Source organism: Oncorhynchus clarkii, chromosome 13 (genome assembly GCF_045791955.1).
Source record: "Oncorhynchus clarkii lewisi isolate Uvic-CL-2024 chromosome 13, UVic_Ocla_1.0, whole genome shotgun sequence".
In the NCBI taxonomy this organism is placed as follows: Eukaryota; Metazoa; Chordata; class Actinopteri; order Salmoniformes; family Salmonidae; genus Oncorhynchus; species Oncorhynchus clarkii.
In genome coordinates, this window is record NC_092159.1 from 59,749,364 (window position 1) to 59,768,679 (window position 19,316).

The following is a 19,316-nucleotide window of genomic DNA, read 5'->3' on the forward strand; positions in this document are numbered from 1 at the left end:
AACTCACACAGAGATGTAGATTTTGGCTGCAAGTCACTTGTAATAAGTCTTTTCACAAAACAAACATGGCATGCACCTCTAGGAATTTATAGGTATAATCAAACTCAGCTCAAAACAGACATCAATAGAGCACACATATCTTACTCAGGCTAGGGTATTTTTTCTGAATTTCTGTAAACTGCCTGTTACTCAGGGCCAGAAGCTAAGATTTGCATATAATTGGTACCATTGGATAGGAAACACTTTGAAGTTTGTAGAAATGTTAAAATAATGTTTGAGAATATAACACAATCGATATGGTAGGAGAAAATCCAAAGACAAGCCACCCAGAAATATATATGTTTTGAGATTCCATGCTCTTACAATGGGGTATGCTATGGGGTATGCAATTCCAGCTCCCAGATTGCAATTTATATTGCTTCCCCTAGACGTCAACAGTATTTTTTTCAAGGTTTCAGGCTTTTTTCTTCCCAAACGAGGAATAATTGAGTTTTGATACAGGAACCCAGAGTTGGAAATCAGTCTGTGCGTGCGCCTGCTAATTTTTAAATTTTTCTATTGAACATTCTTCTTTCTGGATTAAATATTATAGTTTAATTACATTTTAGGGTACCTGAGGATTACATAGAAACTTATTTTGATTTGTTTTAAAGTTCAGCGGTAGCTTTTTGGATTCCTTTCTCTGCATGTTGAACGAGTGGATTACTCAAATCAATGGCACCAACTAAACTGACTTTTGGGAGGCTGGGACCCTTTGGATTGCAAATCAGAGGAAGATTTTCAAAAAGTAAGTGAATATTTAATCGCTATTTGTGAGTTTATGAAGCCTGTGCTGGTTGAAAAATATTTTGATGTGGGGCGGCGTCCTCAAATAATTGCATGGCATGCTTTCACTGTAAGGCCTATTGTAAATCGGACAATGCAATTAGATTAAAAATAATTTAAGCTTTTAACCGATATGAGATACTTGTATGTACCTACAATATTTTAATATCCATAATTGTTATGATTATTTATTTGAATTGCGCACCCTCCAATTTCACTGAAAGTTGTCGACAGGTGTCCCGCTAGCGGGACGCCTAGCCTTTTAATATCAACATTAATTCCTAGGTATATAACCAATCAAACTCAGATAAACAGACATCAATGGAGAACACAGATCGTATTATCAACATTTAGATGATGATGCTGTATAATTATTATTAGAATGAAATGCGCCGTAATAATAACTATCTCACTATATCAATGGGGAGCTGTATTTGCCATTTTTAAATATGGCTGAGACCACAATCTCTGTTATTCTATGTCGGGCATGCTTCACACAGATGGTGTCGATAGCTTAGGCACAAGTCTTGTTTAAGATTGTTCCATCTCCTTTAGGAAATCGTCTCCAAAGTCGACCATCTGCTTCAGTGCTCTAAATAACAGCACATCCATGTCTTCGTCCAATTCGATTTCCTCGTGGTAGTTCCTCACAGGAAAGATGCAGTTCACTGGGACGCCCAGCTTTATACTGCATTTCTCCATCTTCAACAAAAACATAAAATGAGTTGAATATATCCACACGTGCCTTCCAAAAGTATTTGTCATATACATTTGAGCTCACTATACACTGTGATTTAAATGGGAAGTTCAGTATTTTACAACTTAATGGTAGACGGTTCCTCAACTTTAGTAGTTTATGGGCAAGGATAAACTGTAATCCATTCTTTAAATAGCCACTACAAGCTTCAGTTAACTCATACCACCACTAGCTAATTAGAGTGGTAAGGGCATGCAGCTAGCTGCCTGTTAGAAAAAGTTGTAAAATACTGAACTGGAATATTATGACCCTATTAAGTTCATGAAAATGTCTCACCATCTCCTTGATATACTTGCTTAGATACATATTTCTTAAGTTTTCTTTCACCAATGGACAAGCTATATCAACCCTGGTGAGGATGACCACTTGGGGAATTCCTGAAAAAGAGTCTCTGATAAGTATTTGCCTATGTGTAATAAGTATTTGCCTGTGACTGACCCATTACTTCCAGACCATTGGGGAGTGTGTGCGACTCAGTGGGTTGGGTTGTAAGCGCAAAGGACAATAAAGTATTGTAATGAAACAGGCAAGGAGTGCGACTCGAACCCTAAACCTTCTGGCGTGAAGGCCAGAGTGCCATTGACTGTGCCACAAAAACATGCTCAAGTGTCATAGTTGATAACCAAGCTTATAAACCAGCGTCGCTACAGTATATATTTTATCTTATATATCAGTGACTACAGTAATAGTGCTCAATAATGTCTTTCTCCACTTACCCAATTCACTGGCCACTAATCTAATGGCCCTCATCTTCTTGATGACCTCATCATCCATGAGAGCAATCTTATCTGCTGGAATCAGATTGACCAGGCAGTGGGCTCTGTCACTTGGACTGGGGGACTTATTGTAGCCCAAATCGCCCTCGGTCAATGAATGACTCGGATTGAACTAGACAGAATGAGACAAAGTACAAAAACAAGACTTCATATTGAGTTCCAGCCTATTAACAATGGCAGGAATTTAATTATTAAATCACAAAATCTCTTTCACATAGTAATGAGCATGCAGTGCTGTTGTGCTAGAGAGATTTTACCTTGTGACCCTCTTTCACATGTCCTGTCAGTGCTTTCTTAAGGTCATCTTCATGCACTCCTTTGCCATTCGGTTTCTCAAAACCCATGACATCATTGAAGACAAATGGGTAATAAGATCCAGTTTTTCGATTCTCAATTTTGTGTGTTGTGTACTGAAATGAGAGAGAAACGTGCATGAATTTTTGCCACTCGTCATCAACCAATCAGGGTTGTGGTCAATTCCGTATCAATTCAAGATATACACTTAAATTGCAATTAAAATCTTCGGCAATGCTTTTCAATTAGGAAATAGTTTAATTGGAATTTGGTTAACTTTCTGAATTGACTGGAATTTAAACAGAATTGACCCCAACCCTCAACCAATATCACAATCTCTCTTCAAGAAAAACAAAATGGTCATGTTAAAGTGGAACTGACAGCATTTTAGCAACATGAAATCTTAGTAACATCTAAATTTTTTTAACATTTTCTGACAAGCGAGCACTTAAATGTGGTTATTTTCACCTACTTTCATAGAATGTTTGGGAATTACGTAGAGCAAGGCATTTGTGAAAATTCTATAGCAATATAGAGTGGGAAAGTGGCCGTGTGTTTGGACAATTAATAGTCACTGAAGTAAATAAAACATCTGTCTTGTCCAGGACCGAACTCTACACAGACCGGTGAACCATAGCCAGTCCGAGCAACAGTAGGCCTATATGCACATAAGCCATTTGCCATCATGTGTTCGCGTGACTTTAGATCATTCGAAAACATTCACCAAATGCCACAAAATACACCTGAATGGATTTCTGCAAATTTGTAAATACCACAGGAGTCCTCTTACATTTGGGAGTAGATAAACCCTCTCAAACTTTTTCAGCTTGTAGTTGGCCGTCATAATTGCACTGATAAATGATGGGGAATAGTAGCCTGCTCGCCCTTCTGCAGTTTGCCTGCCATTGCATGCTTGTCCCGACCCAAATGTTGACAACTGAATGGAAACTTTCCTGCCTGCCCTCACATTTGGTTGATGCCAAATACATTTGATTGACAACTAAGAGATATGCTAACAGTGGATAACAGTCATTCAAGTTCAACATAGCAAGCTAGCAAAGTGATTCACACCAAATGACACCTGTATCTCTAGCTGTAGCCACAGAAAAACTATATGGGGGGAGGGGGGAGTCTGCCACTCACCCACTCCTCCAATGACATGCAGGGTTGCCAGGTGTAGCCAAACTTTCTAGCACAGTGACCACTCATAACCTACCCACAAGGCCTAAAAACTAGCCCACATTTTTTGGGTGAAGCAAGAGAGGAGCTGCCACGTACTGTATATCCAATAGAAATGGTCTAAACCCTTTTTCCATAACGTTTGAGCAAATTATTAAGAAGGAATATCGTCGTAAGAAACAACTGAGGTTTTCTATCAAAATAATTACTGCGTGTTATCTTCTTATGGCTGAAATCCAGTTAACAGGATCGATTTGACAACAGCCAGTGAAAGTGCAGGGCGCCAAATTCAAACAACAGAAATCTCATAAATACAATTCCTCAAACATACAAGTATTATACACCATTTTAAAGATAAACTTGTTGTTAATCCCACCATGGTGTCCGATTTCAAAAAGGCTTTATGACGAAAGCATACCATGCGATTATGTTAGGTCAGCACCTAGTCACAGAAAAACACAGCCATTTTTTCCAGCCAAAGAGAAGTCACAAAAAGCAGAAATAGAGAGAAAATGTCATCAGATGACACTCATAGGACTTCATGTTACACAATAGATGTATGTTTTGTTCGATAAAGTTCAAATGTATATAAAAAAATCTCAGTTTACATTGGCACGTTATGTTCAGTAATGTTTTGCTTCCAAAACATCCGGTGATTTTGCAGAGAGCCACATCAATTTACAGAAATACTCATCATAAATGTTGATAAAAATACAAGTGTTATACATAGAATTAAAGATATACTTCTCCTTAATGCAACCGCTGTGTCAGATTTCAAAAAAGCTTTACGGAAAAAGCACATTGAGTACAGCGCTCAGGCACCAAAACAAGCCATACAGATACCCGCCATGTTGTGGAGTCAACAGAAGTCAGAAATAGCATTATAAATATTCACTTACCTTTGATGATCTTCATCGGAATGTACTGCCAGGAATCCCAGTTCCACAATAAATGTTTGTTTCGTTCGATAAAGTCCATCATTTATGTCCAAATACCTCCTTTTTGTTCACGCGTTTAATCCAAATTCACGAGGCGCAGGCACTTAGTCCAGACAAAAATATACAGTAGCTATATATATACAGTAGTAAAAATATACAGTAGCTATATACAGTAGCGAGGCTATAACAGTAGCGAGGCTATATACAGACACCGGTTAGTTGGGCTGATTGAGGTAGTATGTACATGTAGATATGGTTAAAGTGACTATGCATATATGATGAACAGAGAGTAGCAGTAGCTTAGAAGAGTGATTGGCGGGTGGTGGGTGGCGGGACACAATGCAGATAGCCCGGTTAGCCAATGTGGGCACTGGTTTGTCGGGCCAATTGAGGCAGTATGTACATGAATGTATAGTTAAAGTGACTATGCATATAAGATAAACAGAGTAGCAGCAGCTTAAAAGAGGGGTTGGGGGGGGCACACAATGCAAAAAGTATGGTGTAGCCATTTGATTATCTGTTCAGGAGTCTTATGGCTTGGGGATAAAAACTGTTGAGAAGCCTTTTTGTCCTAGACTTGGCACTCCGGTACCGCTTGCCATGCGGTAGTAGAGAGAACAGTCTATGACTGGGGTGGCTGGGATCTTTGACAATTTTCAGGGCCTTCCTCTGACCGGTGTAGAGGTCCTGGATGGCAGGCAGCTTAGCCCGACTGATATACTGGGGCGTACGCACTACCCTCTGTAGTGCCTTGCGGTCGGAGACCGAGCAATTGCCGTACCAGGCAGTGATGCAATGGGTCAGGATGCTCTTGATGTTGCAGCTGTAGAACCTTTTGAGGATCTGAGGACCCATGCCAAATCTTTTTAGTTTCCTGAGGGGGTTTAGGCTTTGTCGTGCCCTCTTCACGACTGTCTTGGTGTGTTTGGACCATTCTAGTTTGTTGGTGATGTGGATGCCAAGGAACTTGAAGCTCTCAACCTGCTCCAGTACGCCCCGTTGATGAGAATGGGGGTGTGCTCGGTCCTCCTTTTTCTGTAGTCCACAATCATCTTCTTAGTCTTGGTTACGTTGAGGGATAGGTTGTTATTCTGGCACCACCCGGCCAGGTCTCTGACCTCCTCCCTATAGGCTGTCTCATCATTGTCGGTGATCAGGCCTACCACTGTTGTGCCATCTGCAATCTTAATGATCATGTTGGAGTCGTGCCTAGCCATGCAGTCGTGGGTGAATATGGAGTACAGGAGGGGACTGAGCACGCACCCCTGGGGGGCTCCAGTGTTGAGGATCAGCGTGGCAGATGTGTTGCTACCTAATCTCACCACCTGAAGGTGGCCCGTCAGGAATTCCAGGATCCCGTTGCAGAGGGAGGTGTTTAGTCCCAGGATCCTTGGCTTAGTGATGAGCTTTGAGGGTACTATGGTGTTGAACGCTGAGCTGTAGTCAATGAATAGCATTCTCACAAATCTTTGTCTAATCCGAGGTGAGTGATCACTGTCCTGATATCCAGAAGCTCTTTTTTGCCGTAAGATACGGTTGCAGAAACATTATGTACAAAATAAGTTGCAAATAACACAAAAAAAAAACACAGCAGTTGGTTGGGCGTCCGTAAAACTGCTGCCATTTCTTCCGGCGCCATTTTGAGTCATTTAGACGGATAACTTGAAGTATGAAAGAACTACATGACATTTAGTGTGAAATCACCCAGGTACATTTGGGCAAATCGTGAAGGAGACATTTGCATTCATATTTCATTTTTTTGCAAGAATATCATCAAATCTGTATACTTGGACTTTGGTTTAGCTTTTCCGGTATTAGTAGCCATATTATAAGTTCAACATTTGCAAAACAACCAGTTTTCATTACTCTGAATATTCTTATCATTTTTGTCTAAAAGGAAAAGGCATGCTGTCGCAAAAGGTTAGAAGCTACATTTTACGACAGATACAGTGTTTCTCCGGATACTCCCATAAAGCCCATCTCATTGGCAATCTAGCTAGCTTTGTTTGAACCCGATTGGTGCTCATTTGACAAAGATACAGTTGATCAAATTAAGACTGGCATCGGTGTGCCATGAAGGCGTAGCTCTCTGACCAAATGTGGTGTCCTATAGGATATACTACACCCCTACTGATATAGTGAAGTCTGGTTACGTTCTAGGATCTCTGAGGAATACATACAAATGTGATTTGACTGCTTGAAACAACGTTTAGGGTTAGATTTTCAGATTTCTTTCTTTGCAAATTGAACAAGTGGAAATGCAAAATCGATCGTGCATGCTATATGGACATTTTTAGGATATGAAAAATGATTTTTTTCTAACAAAAAAACACTTCATGTTATCTCTGGGACCCTTTGGATGATAAATCAAAGCAAGATTGCAGAATGTAAGTACACATTTCACCTTCAGAGGTGAATATATCAAACCTATCGCGGTGAAAAAAGTATTCTGTTAGGAGCTCTCCTCAAACAATAGCGTGGCATTTTTTCGCAGTAATAGCTACTGTATAAACGAAAGTGCAGTTATATTAACAAAAATTAAGCTTTCAGCCGATATAAGACACTTATATGTACCGACATTTGTTGTTTCTCTAAAATCTGCGATGGTGACACAAGACGCTGTATGATTTACAACTGTCCTTCGTTAACTGGACTCCTATCCTTAAGAAGTGAATTTAAGGTGATATGGCCTCTGCAGAAGTCAGGACATTCATACTTCTTACGATTCACAGAGCAGCGCAGAGCTGTTGTGAAGGAAGTTGTCATGGAAATTAGTTTGTGTTTATACAGGACCTCCCGCCCTCACCTACCGTCAACCAATCATGTCTATGCGGCGCCCTCTGCATTGTTACAAAATTTGAGAGGCGCACGGCGATGTGGTACAGAGCTCAATTTGGCCTCTGCATGACTCCCGAGGCTCCGCAAATGCGTCACACCATCCATATGGCGCCTCCGACCACATTTTCGGATCAAGCCGAAATTGACTGTAAGATGTCCATGATTGAGTCTTTGAATGTAGAGATGGACATGAAACTGTCCAGTTGACTTTACACACTGCACTCTTTGAGACAGGTAGTTAGCAAACCAGGCCAAAGACCCCTCCGAGACACCAATACTCCTTAGCCGACCCACAAGAATAAAATATTCTACCGTATCAAAAGCTTTGGCCAAGTCAATAAAAATAGTAGCACAACATTGCTTAGAATCAAGGGCAATGGTGACATCATTTAGGACCTTGAAGGTTGCAGTGACACATCCATAACCTGAGGTGAAACCAGATTGCATATCAGAGAATACTATAGACATCAAGAAAGCCAGTCAGTTGATTATTGACAAGTTTTTCCAACACTTTTGATAAACAGGGCATATGACAATAGAAAGTTTTATAATATGTGACATTTAGAAAGTGTGGTTTGCTTTAAATAACAGGAAGTCATTCTCATTTCAGCTATCCATCTAGTAGAATTTGTTACATGCTATTGAGGAAGGCAATAGTTGTATGTGTTTGACAACAGCTGCTAATCAGATCAGGGAATGGATAGCGGGAAAAAAACGCAATTGCTAATTAAAATACATTCTTAGTATGGGTGAGCCTAGATGTTATTGCTTACTGCATGCATTGTTACTAAACAGTATGTTCTAAATACAGTGCCTTGCGAAAGTATTCAGCCCCCTTGAACTTTGCGACCTTTTGCCACATTTCAGGCTTCAAACATAAAGATATAAAACTGTATTTTTTGTGAAGAATCAACAACAAGTGGGACACAATCATGAAGTGGAACGACATTTATTGGATATTTCAAACTTTTTTAACAAATCAAAAACTGAAAAATTGGGCGTGCAAAATTATTCAGCCCCTTTACTTTCAGTGCAGCAAACTCTCTCCAGAAGTTCAGTGAGGATCTCTGAATGATCCAATGTTGACCTAAATGACTAATGATGATAAATACAATCCACCTGTGTGTAATCAAGTCTCCGTATAAATGCACCTGCACTGTGATAGTCTCAGAGGTCCGTTAAAAGCGCAGAGAGCATAATGAAGAACAAGGAACACACCAGGCAGGTCCGAGATACTGTTGTGAAGAAGTTTAAAGCCGGATTTGGATACAAAAAGATTTCCCAAGCTTTAAACATCCCAAGGAGCACTGTGCAAGCGATAATATTGAAATGGAAGGAGTATCAGACCACTGCAAATCTACCAAGACCTGGCCGTCCCTCTAAACTTTCAGCTCATACAAGGAGAAGACTGATCAGAGATGCAGCCAAGAGGCCCATGATCACTCTGGATGAACTGCAGAGATCTACAGCTGAGGTGGGAGACTCTGTCCATAGGACAACAATCAGTCGTATATTGCACAAATCTGGCCTTTATGGAAGAGTGGCAAGAAGAAAGCCATTTCTTAAAGATATCCAGAAAAAGTGTCGTTTAAAGTTTGCCACAAGCCACCTGGGAGACACACCAAACATGTGGAAGAAGGTGCTCTGGTCAGATGAAACCAAAATTGAACTTTTTGGCAACAATGCAAGACGTTATGTTTGGCGTAAAAGCAACACAGCTCATCACCTTGAACACACCATCCCCACTGTCAAACATGGTGGTGGCAGCATCATGGTTTGGGCCTACTTTTCTTCAGCAGGGACAGGGAAGATGGTTAAAATTGATGGGAAGATGGATGGAGCCAAATACAGGACCATTCTGGAAGAAAACCTGATGGAGTCTGCAAAAGACCTGAGACTGGGACGGAGATTTGTCTTCCAACAAGACAATGATCCAAAACATAAAGCAAAATCTACAATGGAATGGTTCAAAAATAAACATATCCAGGTGTTAGAATGGCCAAGTCAAAGTCCAGACCTGAATCCAATCGAGAATCTGTGGAAAGAACTGAAAACTGCTGTTCACAAATGCTCTCCATCCAACCTCACTGAGCTCGAGCTGTTTGGCAAGGCGGAATGGGAAAAAATTTCAGTCTCTCGATGTGCAAAACTGATAGAGACATACCCCAAGCGACTTACAGCTGTAAACGCAGCAAAAGGTGGCGCTACAAAGTTCCACTTCATGATTGTGTCCCACTTGTTGTTGATTCTTCACAAAAAAATACAGTTTTATATCTTTATGTTTGAAGCCTGAAATGTGGCAAAGGGTCGCAAAGTTCAAGGGGGCCGAATACTTTCGCAAGGCACTGTATATAGTACCATTAGTATACAGGATGTAGTTTTAGTAGAGGCGAGACAAATGTCCCATGTATTTTCTGTATTTACGTAAATTCATTTACCCTTTAATACCCTGGTTGCAAGTATTTGTCTATGTTTGCTACCCTGAACTTTTACCATATGTGCAAAATGACTAGGCCATGACCAAATCCTTGTCCTAGTTTACTCAATTTAGGCTTTTGGGGTATGCAGTAATAATTGAAATGTTTTTAGCATGTGAAATTACAAAATTGAGTATACTTTAAATGCCAGGATGTCATACTAACTTCTGCTTTTCGTCTTCTAGAATGAGTTTGATGCGCACTAATAAGGAAGCAAATTGTCTTTTCAGTCCATTGTTTTTGACAACAGCTGAAAATAAGATAAGGACGACAGGCTGTACTGAAATGAACAAATGTGGTAAAACAAAGCTTTTGTGCATTAGATGATGCGTTATACTGTATACTACACACATTTTTACTAAATAGTATGTTCTAAGTAGTATGTATAATGGTTAATACATAGTATATACTTTTAGTAAGCAGTAGGTCTAGGCTACAAATAAGCTGGACACAGACTTACTGTTGTGGTGAAGCTTTTATCAGCCATAGCAGAATCAACCTGGGCTTTCATTGTCATTTTATTCTGAAAGACATTGTTGATGGAGTTGATGAAGCTTGATTTGCCCGCTCCGATTGGTCCACATAGCAGAATCCTAACATGTTCTATGCTAGGGTTACGTGGAACATATGCCTTCAGGTCCTCCAACAACTGATCTCTTCCACTGTCAGAGAAAAACATTCACGTTCAGTGTCCTGATTGCAATGTAATGTTACAGTAAATGGGAAATACCTTTCTGACAAATGCCCTTATTCACTTTTTAAAATGTATATACTGGGTTACAATAATGATGATGGGCGGTATTCTATTGTGAGAAACATTTTTCACATAAGTCTCCCATTGACATCAATGACTGATTAACATGAGTAACAAGTCTGAGTAAGTTGCACGTGTGGATCTCAAGTCAAAATACCTCAACAACCATGTCCATTATGCAGTAAGTAACCTATGTCCACTAGAGGCGATGCCAGGTGATGATTGGCTGTTGATATCTAGCACTACATAGCTCAATGGAGGCTGCTGAGGGGAGTACGGCTCATAATAATTGCTGGAACGAAGCAAATGGAATAGCATCAAACACATGGAAACTATGGGGCGGCAGGGTAGCCTAGTGGTTAGAGTGTTGGACTAGTAACCGAAAGGTTGCAAGTTTAAATCCCCGAGCTGACAAGGTACAAATCTGTCGTTCTGCCCCTGAACCCACTGTTCCTAGGCCGTCATTGAAAATAAGAATTTGTCCTTAACTGACTTGCCTAGTTAAATAAAGGTAAAATAAAAATAAAATAAATAAAAATGTTTGATGTATTTGATACCATTCCACTAACTCCGTTCCAGCCATTACCACAAGCCTATTCTCCCCAATTAAGGTGCCACCTACCTCCTGTGACCGAAAATGCTGTTGGCTTGCTAGCACTCAAATGGCGAGCCACTCTGGACAAAGGGTGGTATGCTGCTGGTGACTTAAAGGGCAATTCCACTACTTTTCAATCTCATATTCGTTATCTCCAGCACCATACCAATGTCTGTGAAAATGGCTCATTTCTATGTTCTGTAGTTAAAAAGATAAGAACATGAGGTTGAAAAGTGGTGGAATTCCCCTTTAAGAACTTAAATCACTAACCTCCTCTTTATATAAGTTCTTAAAAGCTCAGAAACTCCAAATCACAAAGGGAGTTGATTATTCAAAACTTACCCCCAAGGTGTGTTCCTCCATGGTTTGTCAAAAACTGCAAAATACATTGAGTGCATACTTTGATATAGGGCTGGGCGACATGGGAAAAATATCATATCATGTTTTTTTCTTCACATTTTTGACAGTATGACAGTATTTTATGTTTTTGATTAATAAAAGTTCAAAATGTGTTTTATGAGTAGTGTGTGACCCTAGGGTGGCACCCATTATATATGTGGTCTTTCTCCATTCTGATTGTTTTATACTGTTCAATTCAACTTCAACCTAAAATAATTTCCTGCATTTCCATCCATTTCTGTATTTCCTGCACTCATTTGAGATCATTTCCACACTGCCACGATATGGGCAAAAAAACTAGGCCCTATTTTTAACCAAATGTTGCAATTGCGATTTAGATCAAAACACTTAGGTGAACTTCTGGAATCATGGAAATATAATGTTTATTCTAACTCTATAGTTAGAATATAAATAATAGTGGGCATTTTGAAAACAGTGTTTGACATGACAACAAATGAAAATGCCATGGATGAGTTATTGTGACAGGGTAGGAACCAAATGTGATGTTCAGTGTTTCCTAGGGGACCCTATAGTCTTTGGCTACATTAAATCCTTATTCATGTAGCCAACGTATTCATGCTTCGCTTATTCCTCTTTGATTTAGAAGATACTGTTGCACATTTGCTAGATAGAAATGTGTTCTACATCCACTGAATTAGTTAGCAAGTTTTCTAGATAGCTACAGCATTTGCCAAGGTAACCAAACAGACTTGAAAGTTTATATCAGCAAATGAACACATTTCTAGTTGCAAATGTGTTAAATTATAGCCATGGTATAAAAGGGATAATTAACTCGGGGCTCTACACGTCATTCACACCTTACACGTCATTCATTATTTTCCTTGTTGATTATCCCTTACATACATTTTTTAAATCACAATTTAACCCCATGCATTTGAACACATGCACATCTTACCTTTAGGTGGAGCTGCGGCTGGGGCTGGGGCTGGGGCTGGGGCTGCTGGTTTTGAAGTACCGTTTCCCGCCATATCTTTGTCCAGTGTTTCAGGTCTGTTCAACTACTACATATAATGTAAATAGTGTGCATAATTAAATATAATTGACATTTTGGTAATTTACCAGACGTTCTTATCCAGAGTGACTTACAACTTCAAAAGTGAGTATTGTCATTACACTATTTTAGCAACTCGGTTATATTTAAGCAATACCGCATGAGAATCCAGGAATTACTAATTCAAATCAAATCAAAGTTTATTTGTCAAGTGCTCCGAATAAGACCTTACAGTCAATTGCTTACTTACAGGCTCTAACCAATAGTGCAGAAAAAAAGTATGTGTGTGTGTAGGTAAGTAAATAAATAAAACAACAGTTAAAAGACATTTGAAAATAAGAGTAGCAAGGCTATATACAGACACCGGTTAGTCAGGCTTAATGAGGTAGTATGTACATATATAGTTAAAGTGACTATGCAATGACTATGCATATAAGATAAACAGAGCGTAGCAGCAGCGTAAAGAGTCCGGGTAACCATTTGGTTATCTGTTCAGCAGTCTTATGGCTTGGGGGTAAAAACTGTTGCGAAGCCTTTTTGTCCTAGACTTGGCACTCTGGTACCGCTTGCCATGTGGTAGTAGAGAGATCAGTCTATGACTGGGGTGGCTGGGGTCGATGACAATTTTCAGGGCCTTCCTCTGACACCGCCTGGTGTAGAGGTCCTGGATGGCAGGCAGCTTTGCCCCAGTGATGCACTGGGCCATACGCACTACCCTCTGTAGTGCCTTGCGGTCGGAGGCCAAGCAATTGCCGTACCAGGCAGTGATGCAACGGGTCAGGATGCTCTCGATGTTGCAGCTTAGAACCTTTTGAGGATCTCAGGACCCATGCCAAATCTTTTTAGTTTCCTGAAGGGGAATAGGCTTTGTTGTGCCCTCTTCATGACTGTATTGGTGTGTTTGGACCATTCTAGTTTGTTGTGTATACAGTGTGAATAACTAGCGACTAAGGGCTGTTCTTAGGCCTGACGGGAAGGGAAGAGTAGGGGAAAGAGCCCTTACAGGGGAATTCCACTATCCACATTAATTCGGATAGCCACTCTAGCTTCACCCTCATGTGGGTGCTAACAAGTGTGCTGTATAGTGCTAGGTTTCAACAGACAATCCAGACGGGGCTAGAAGCTGTTGACATTGAGACTTGTGTTTTGCGGGTACTATTTAATGAAGCTGCCAGTTGAGGACATCTGTTTCTCAAACTAGACACTCTAATGTACTTGCCCTCTTGCTCAGTTGTGCTTCGGGGCCTCCCACTCCTTCTATTCTGGTTAGAGCCAGTTTACACTGTTCTGTGAAGGGAGTAGTACACAGCGTTGTAGCTCTGCCAACTTTCAACACAGATGTGGAAGTGCGACATCGGGGGATGCAGGGGATTGAAAAGCAAAGCAAAAAACCTAATATCTCTAGTTTAAACTGATGGATTTTGATGGGGATTTTTTAAAATGTTACTTAGATGACACACCGGTGCATCAATCGACTCTAGGTGGTTGGTTAATTACATACTTTTTTCACATGGTTGGGGTCGAGAGAATTTTCAGATATCAAATGAAGTTGTGTACAAAAAAAGTTTAAGAACTGCCCTAACCTTAACCCCAACCTTACCATAACCCTTAGCTAACCCTAACCTTAACTCTTAGCTTAACCATTTGAAATGTTTAACTTCAATTGGGGAAGGGTCATCCCAAGGATTCAGGAAAGCAAGGACTGTTCCTCTACAAGTAGGATGTGTTAATGTGTTTTTTCTACTTGCACACAAACATATAAATTAGTTAAAGGTTTCTCCTTTTATCTGGGGATTATTTGTAGGAGTAGAGAACACACGGTTTTGTGTGAATCAAAATCCTTGCATGATGACATAATGCAAACAAAATCCCACCATGTTGAACGAACAAATGATATGTCGGATGAATGATCTGTGTCCATCACAGCTGTCGTGATTATCGTAGGACAAAACTGTGGATGGAAACATGGTTACCGGCTGTTGTGTTCTTGTTGTCTAGGCCTTATATCACTATGAGCTATGTGGTAGAGAAAACAACACAGTTATCACAACGCTGTTTGTAATATGTATTTTTTTCTGGCTTGGCTTCCCCATTTATTTTACAGACGGACCCCTACTGCAGTTTCTGCATTTTAGTTTGTTTTGTTTAATCCATAATAATGAGGTTCATGCGTCATTTCGCCTGGCTCAGAAAAAATGTAGTCTGGTCTGGACACAGGTTCACTCTCTTTTGTAGGCTAAAGGGGAGTTCAGCCCTTCAAAAGTGAAACCAATCTTCCAAGGTTGGACAGGCAGACAGCTAGACATGTTAACCCCCGCTGTACCAAACCAAACGCTAGAAGCAAGGGGAAATTATGTGCGATTTGAGATAAATCCAAGAGATGATCACAGACTGCAACATGAACATGATGATTTTCTTATGGAGGCGCAGTGATAATTCAGATTGAAGTGTTAGCAGGCATTGGGCGGGCGCCTATGATGGCCAAAACAGCACAGCTTGGAACGCGTCCAATCAGCATCCAGGATACAAACAACCAGTTTCATAATTACATTTTTACAGAGCCATATATATATAAATATTTATATATGATTCAGCATTTATCATGGAGTCATTTATTTTTCATTTTCACTAGCACCAAAAATGGCTGTATCAGGATATACATAGCTTATATATACACCTTTATTTCTATTGTCTCTGTGATCTGTTCTCTGTACATTTACAGCATCTTGTCCACCAGCATATTCCAAAGAAAATGTAGAGCACAGTTTTATTACCATTGGTCTATTACTATTATATAATTAAGTTTTATAAGTATTATAGAATTTCAACCTTTATCAATTGTAAATTGCTTTGAAATGTACCTTGTCAAAAACTGCCACGTACCTTGTCAACCGGATTCTCAAATGAGCAAATGTATACCTGCAGTCTTTGCTCAACTGCCTATGCTCTACATAATTCTAGATTTCACTTTCATTTTACTATGACTAGGGGCGGACTGGGACAAGAATTAGGCCCTAACATTTTATCCACACCAGTCCACATCACTACGAGCGCCACCTCATATCTCAAAGCCATATCAGATATCTTGGTTGTAAAATAGTTGCTATTGAACAAGGGGACGAAGCTTCTAAAGTTGTGTTTTTCCCACAATTGCATATTGAGATGTTACATGATCAGAGGAATCAGTCGATGGTTGTACATGATTAACATTTTATAAAGAGAGAAACGAAGCTACAGAGGACAGACATATGTAAACTCAGCAAAAAAAGAAACGTCCTCTCACTGTCAACTGCGTTTATTTTCAGCAAACTTAACATGTGTAAATATTTGTATGAACATAAGATTCAACAACTGAGACATAAATTGAACAAGTTCCACAGACATGTGACTAACAGAAATGGAATAATGTGTCCCTGAACAAAGGGGGGGTCAAAATTAACAGTCAAAAGTAACAGTCAGTATCTGGTGTGGCCACCAGCTGCATTAAGTACTGCAGTGCATCTCCTCCTTGTGGACTGCACCAGATTTTCCAGTTCTTGCTGTGAGATGTTACCCCACTCTTCCACAAAGGCACCTGCAAGTTCCCGGACATTTCTGGGGGGAATGGCCCTATCCCTCACCCTCCGATCCAACAGGTCCCAGACGTGCTCAATGGGATTGAGATCCGGAAGGTTGCAAGTTCAAACCCCAGAGCTGACAAGGTACAAATCTGTCGTTCTGCCCCTGAACAGGCAGGTAACCCTTTTGTTCTTAACTGACATGCCTAGTTAAATAAAGGTTAAAAAAAATCCTCTAAACAGATGTGGCTCTCTAATAAACTAATCCTGACTGTATCTTAGACTCAGACCTGGGGTCAAATACATACTGTCCAATACTTTCAAATATTTCTGCTTCACTTTATTTAGCCCTTAATTCTCATGTTTCATTTTCCCACAACAGACAATCAAGTGATGATATCATATCTTAAATGTCATATCTTAATGTTATGTGAATACTGTAGCCTAGTCATTTAGTCAAAGACATCATAGTAATAACATAGTAATAGTAATAACAGCAATACAACAGTAAAGGCATATTTATTACATTATTACATTACATTTATTACATTTTCTTAATACAACAGTAAAAGCATATTTATTTCATGTTCTTTGCCTACAGAATACTTTAACAAGATCCTGCTCTAATACATCAATTTAATTTGCAATGTGCTCTAACACAAACCCAGAGCTTAAAAGACAAAAAATATATAAAACAAGTGACATAATACGCTGGGAAAGTGACGTTGGTGTCACGGCGTCCTCCTCTTCATCTGAAGAGGAGAGGCGAGAAGGATCGGAGGACCAAAATGCGGCGTGGTATGTGTTCATGATGAAATTTAATAAAGAAAACACTGAACACTGAAACACACTATACAAAACAATAAACAAATAACGACCGTGAAGCTAAATGAGAACTGTGATGACACAAGCAATCAACATAGACAATCACCCACAAACAAACAGTGAAACCCAGGCTACCTAAGTATGATTCTCAATCAGAGACAACTAATGACACCTGCCTCTGATTGAGAACCATACTAGGCCGAAACATACAAATCCCCAAATCATAGAAAAACAAACATAGACTGCCCACCCCAACTCACGCCCTGACCATACTAAATAAATACAAAACAAAGGAAATAAAGGTCAGAACGTGACAGTTGGTGTCTGGGGGGTAACCCCGCCAGGACTCGAACCCAGGTACAGCGACTGTTAAGCCAACACCTTGAAATGTTACACCAAGAGAGCCAAACCTCTTTACAAGGTCGCTAGGTGTTGGGTTAAGGTAGCTACATTACCCGCTTCTTTAGGGAGAGTGTCCCACCACACTTCTTTATACCAAGTCCCTTACAGTGCCTTGCGAAAGTATTCGGCCCCCTTGAACTTTGCGACCTTTTGCCACATTTCAGGCTTCAAACATAAAGATATAAAACTGTATTTTTTTGTGAAGAATCAAAAACAAGTGGGACACAATCATGAAGTGGAACGACATTTATTGGATATTTCAAACTTTTTGAACAAATCAAAAACTGAAAAATTGGGCGTGCAAAATTATTCAGCCCCTTTACTTTCAGTGCAGCAAACTCTCTCCAGAAGTTCAGTGAGGATCTCTGAATGATCCAATGTTGACCTAAATGACTAATGATGATAAATACAATCCACCTGTGTGTAATCAAGTCTCCGTATAAATGCACCTGCACTGTGATAGACTCAGAGGTCCGTTAAAAGCGCAGAGAGCATCATGAAGAACAAGGAACACACCAGGCAGGTCCGAGATACTGTTGTGAAGAAGTTTAAAGCCGGATTTGGATACAAAAAGATTTCCCAAGCTTTAAACATCCCAAGGAGCACTGTGCAAGCGATAATACTGAAATGGAAGGAGTATCAGACCACTGCAAATCTACCAAGACCTGGCCGTCCCTCTAAACTTTCAGCTCATACAAGGAGAAGACTGATCAGAGATGCAGCCAAGAGGCCCATGATCACTCTGGATGAACTGCAGAGATCTACAGCTGAGGTGGGAGACTCTGTCCATAGGACAACAATCAGTCGTATATTGCACAAATCTGGCCTTTATGGAAGAGTGGCAAGAAGAAAGCCATTTCTTAAAGATATCCATAAAAAGTGTTGTTTAAAGTTTGCCACAAGCCACCTGGGAGACACACCAAACATGTGGAAGAAGGTGCTCTGGTCAGATGAAACCAAAATTGAACTTTTTGGCAACAATGCAAAACGTTATGTTTGGCGTAAAAGCAACACAGCTGAACACACCATCCCCACTGTCAAACATGGTGGTGGCAGCATCATGGTTTGGGCCTGCTTTTCTTTAGCAGGGATAGGTTAGATGGTTAAAATTGATGGGAAGATGGATGGAGCCAAATACAGGACCATTCTGGAAGAAAACCTGATGGAGTCTGCAAAAGACCTGAGACTGGGACGGAGATTTGTCTTCCAACAAGACAATGATCCAAAACATAAAGCAAAATCTACAATGGAATGGTTCAAAAATAAACATATCCAGGTGTTAGAATGGCCAAGTCAAAGTCCAGACCTGAATCCAATCGAGAATCTGTGGAAAGAACTGAAAACTGCTGTTCACAAATGCTCTCCATCCAACCTCACTGAGCTCGAGCTGTTTTGCAAGGAGGAATGGGAAAAAATGTCAGTCTCTCGATGTGCAAAACTGATAGAGACATACCCCAAGCGACTTACAGCTGTAATCGCAGCAAAAGGTGGCGCTACAAAGTATTAACTTAAGGGGGCTGAATAATTTTGCACGCCCAATTTTTCAGTTTTTGATTTGTTAAAAAAGTTTGAAATATCCAATAAATGTCGTTCCACTTCATGATTGTGTCCCACTTGTTGTTGATTCTTCACAAAAAAATACAGTTTTATATCTTTATGTTTGAAGCCTGAAATGTGGCAAAAGGTCG

At 40.1% G+C, this 19,316-nt stretch overlaps 1 protein-coding gene across 1 annotated transcript; it reads right to left on the minus strand.

The window, feature by feature from the left end:
- Positions 1 to 20: 20 nt before the first annotated feature.
- On the minus strand, positions 21 to 15,801 carry LOC139424089 (interferon-induced protein 44-like). Its single transcript, XM_071175787.1, has 8 exons — positions 15,728 to 15,801; positions 12,749 to 12,854; positions 11,776 to 11,809; positions 10,545 to 10,746; positions 2,616 to 2,768; positions 2,299 to 2,470; positions 1,859 to 1,959; positions 21 to 1,527 (listed from the first exon to the last, which is right to left on the minus strand). The coding sequence occupies exons 2-8, from the start codon at positions 12,819 to 12,821 to the stop codon at positions 1,357 to 1,359; spliced, it is 906 nt and encodes a 301-aa protein (XP_071031888.1). The 5' UTR covers positions 12,822 to 12,854; positions 15,728 to 15,801; the 3' UTR covers positions 21 to 1,356.
- Between the last annotated feature and the right edge of the window lie 3,515 nt (positions 15,802 to 19,316).

What these genes read in the sequence shown, in the direction of transcription:
- LOC139424089 (XM_071175787.1), bottom strand. Translation starts at nt 12,821, where the DNA reads ATGGCGGGAAACGGTACTTCAAAACCAGCAGCCCCAGCCCCAGCCCCA. An exon ending in TGGAGGAACACACCTTGGGG is followed by an intron (nt 10,747 to 11,775) that starts GTAAGTTTTGAA and finishes TTTCTCTGACAG; the next exon opens with TGGAAGAGATCAGTTGTTGG. An exon ending in ATGTGAAAGAGGGTCACAAG is followed by an intron (nt 2,471 to 2,615) that starts GTAAAATCTCTC and finishes CATTCTGTCTAG; the next exon opens with TTCAATCCGAGTCATTCATT.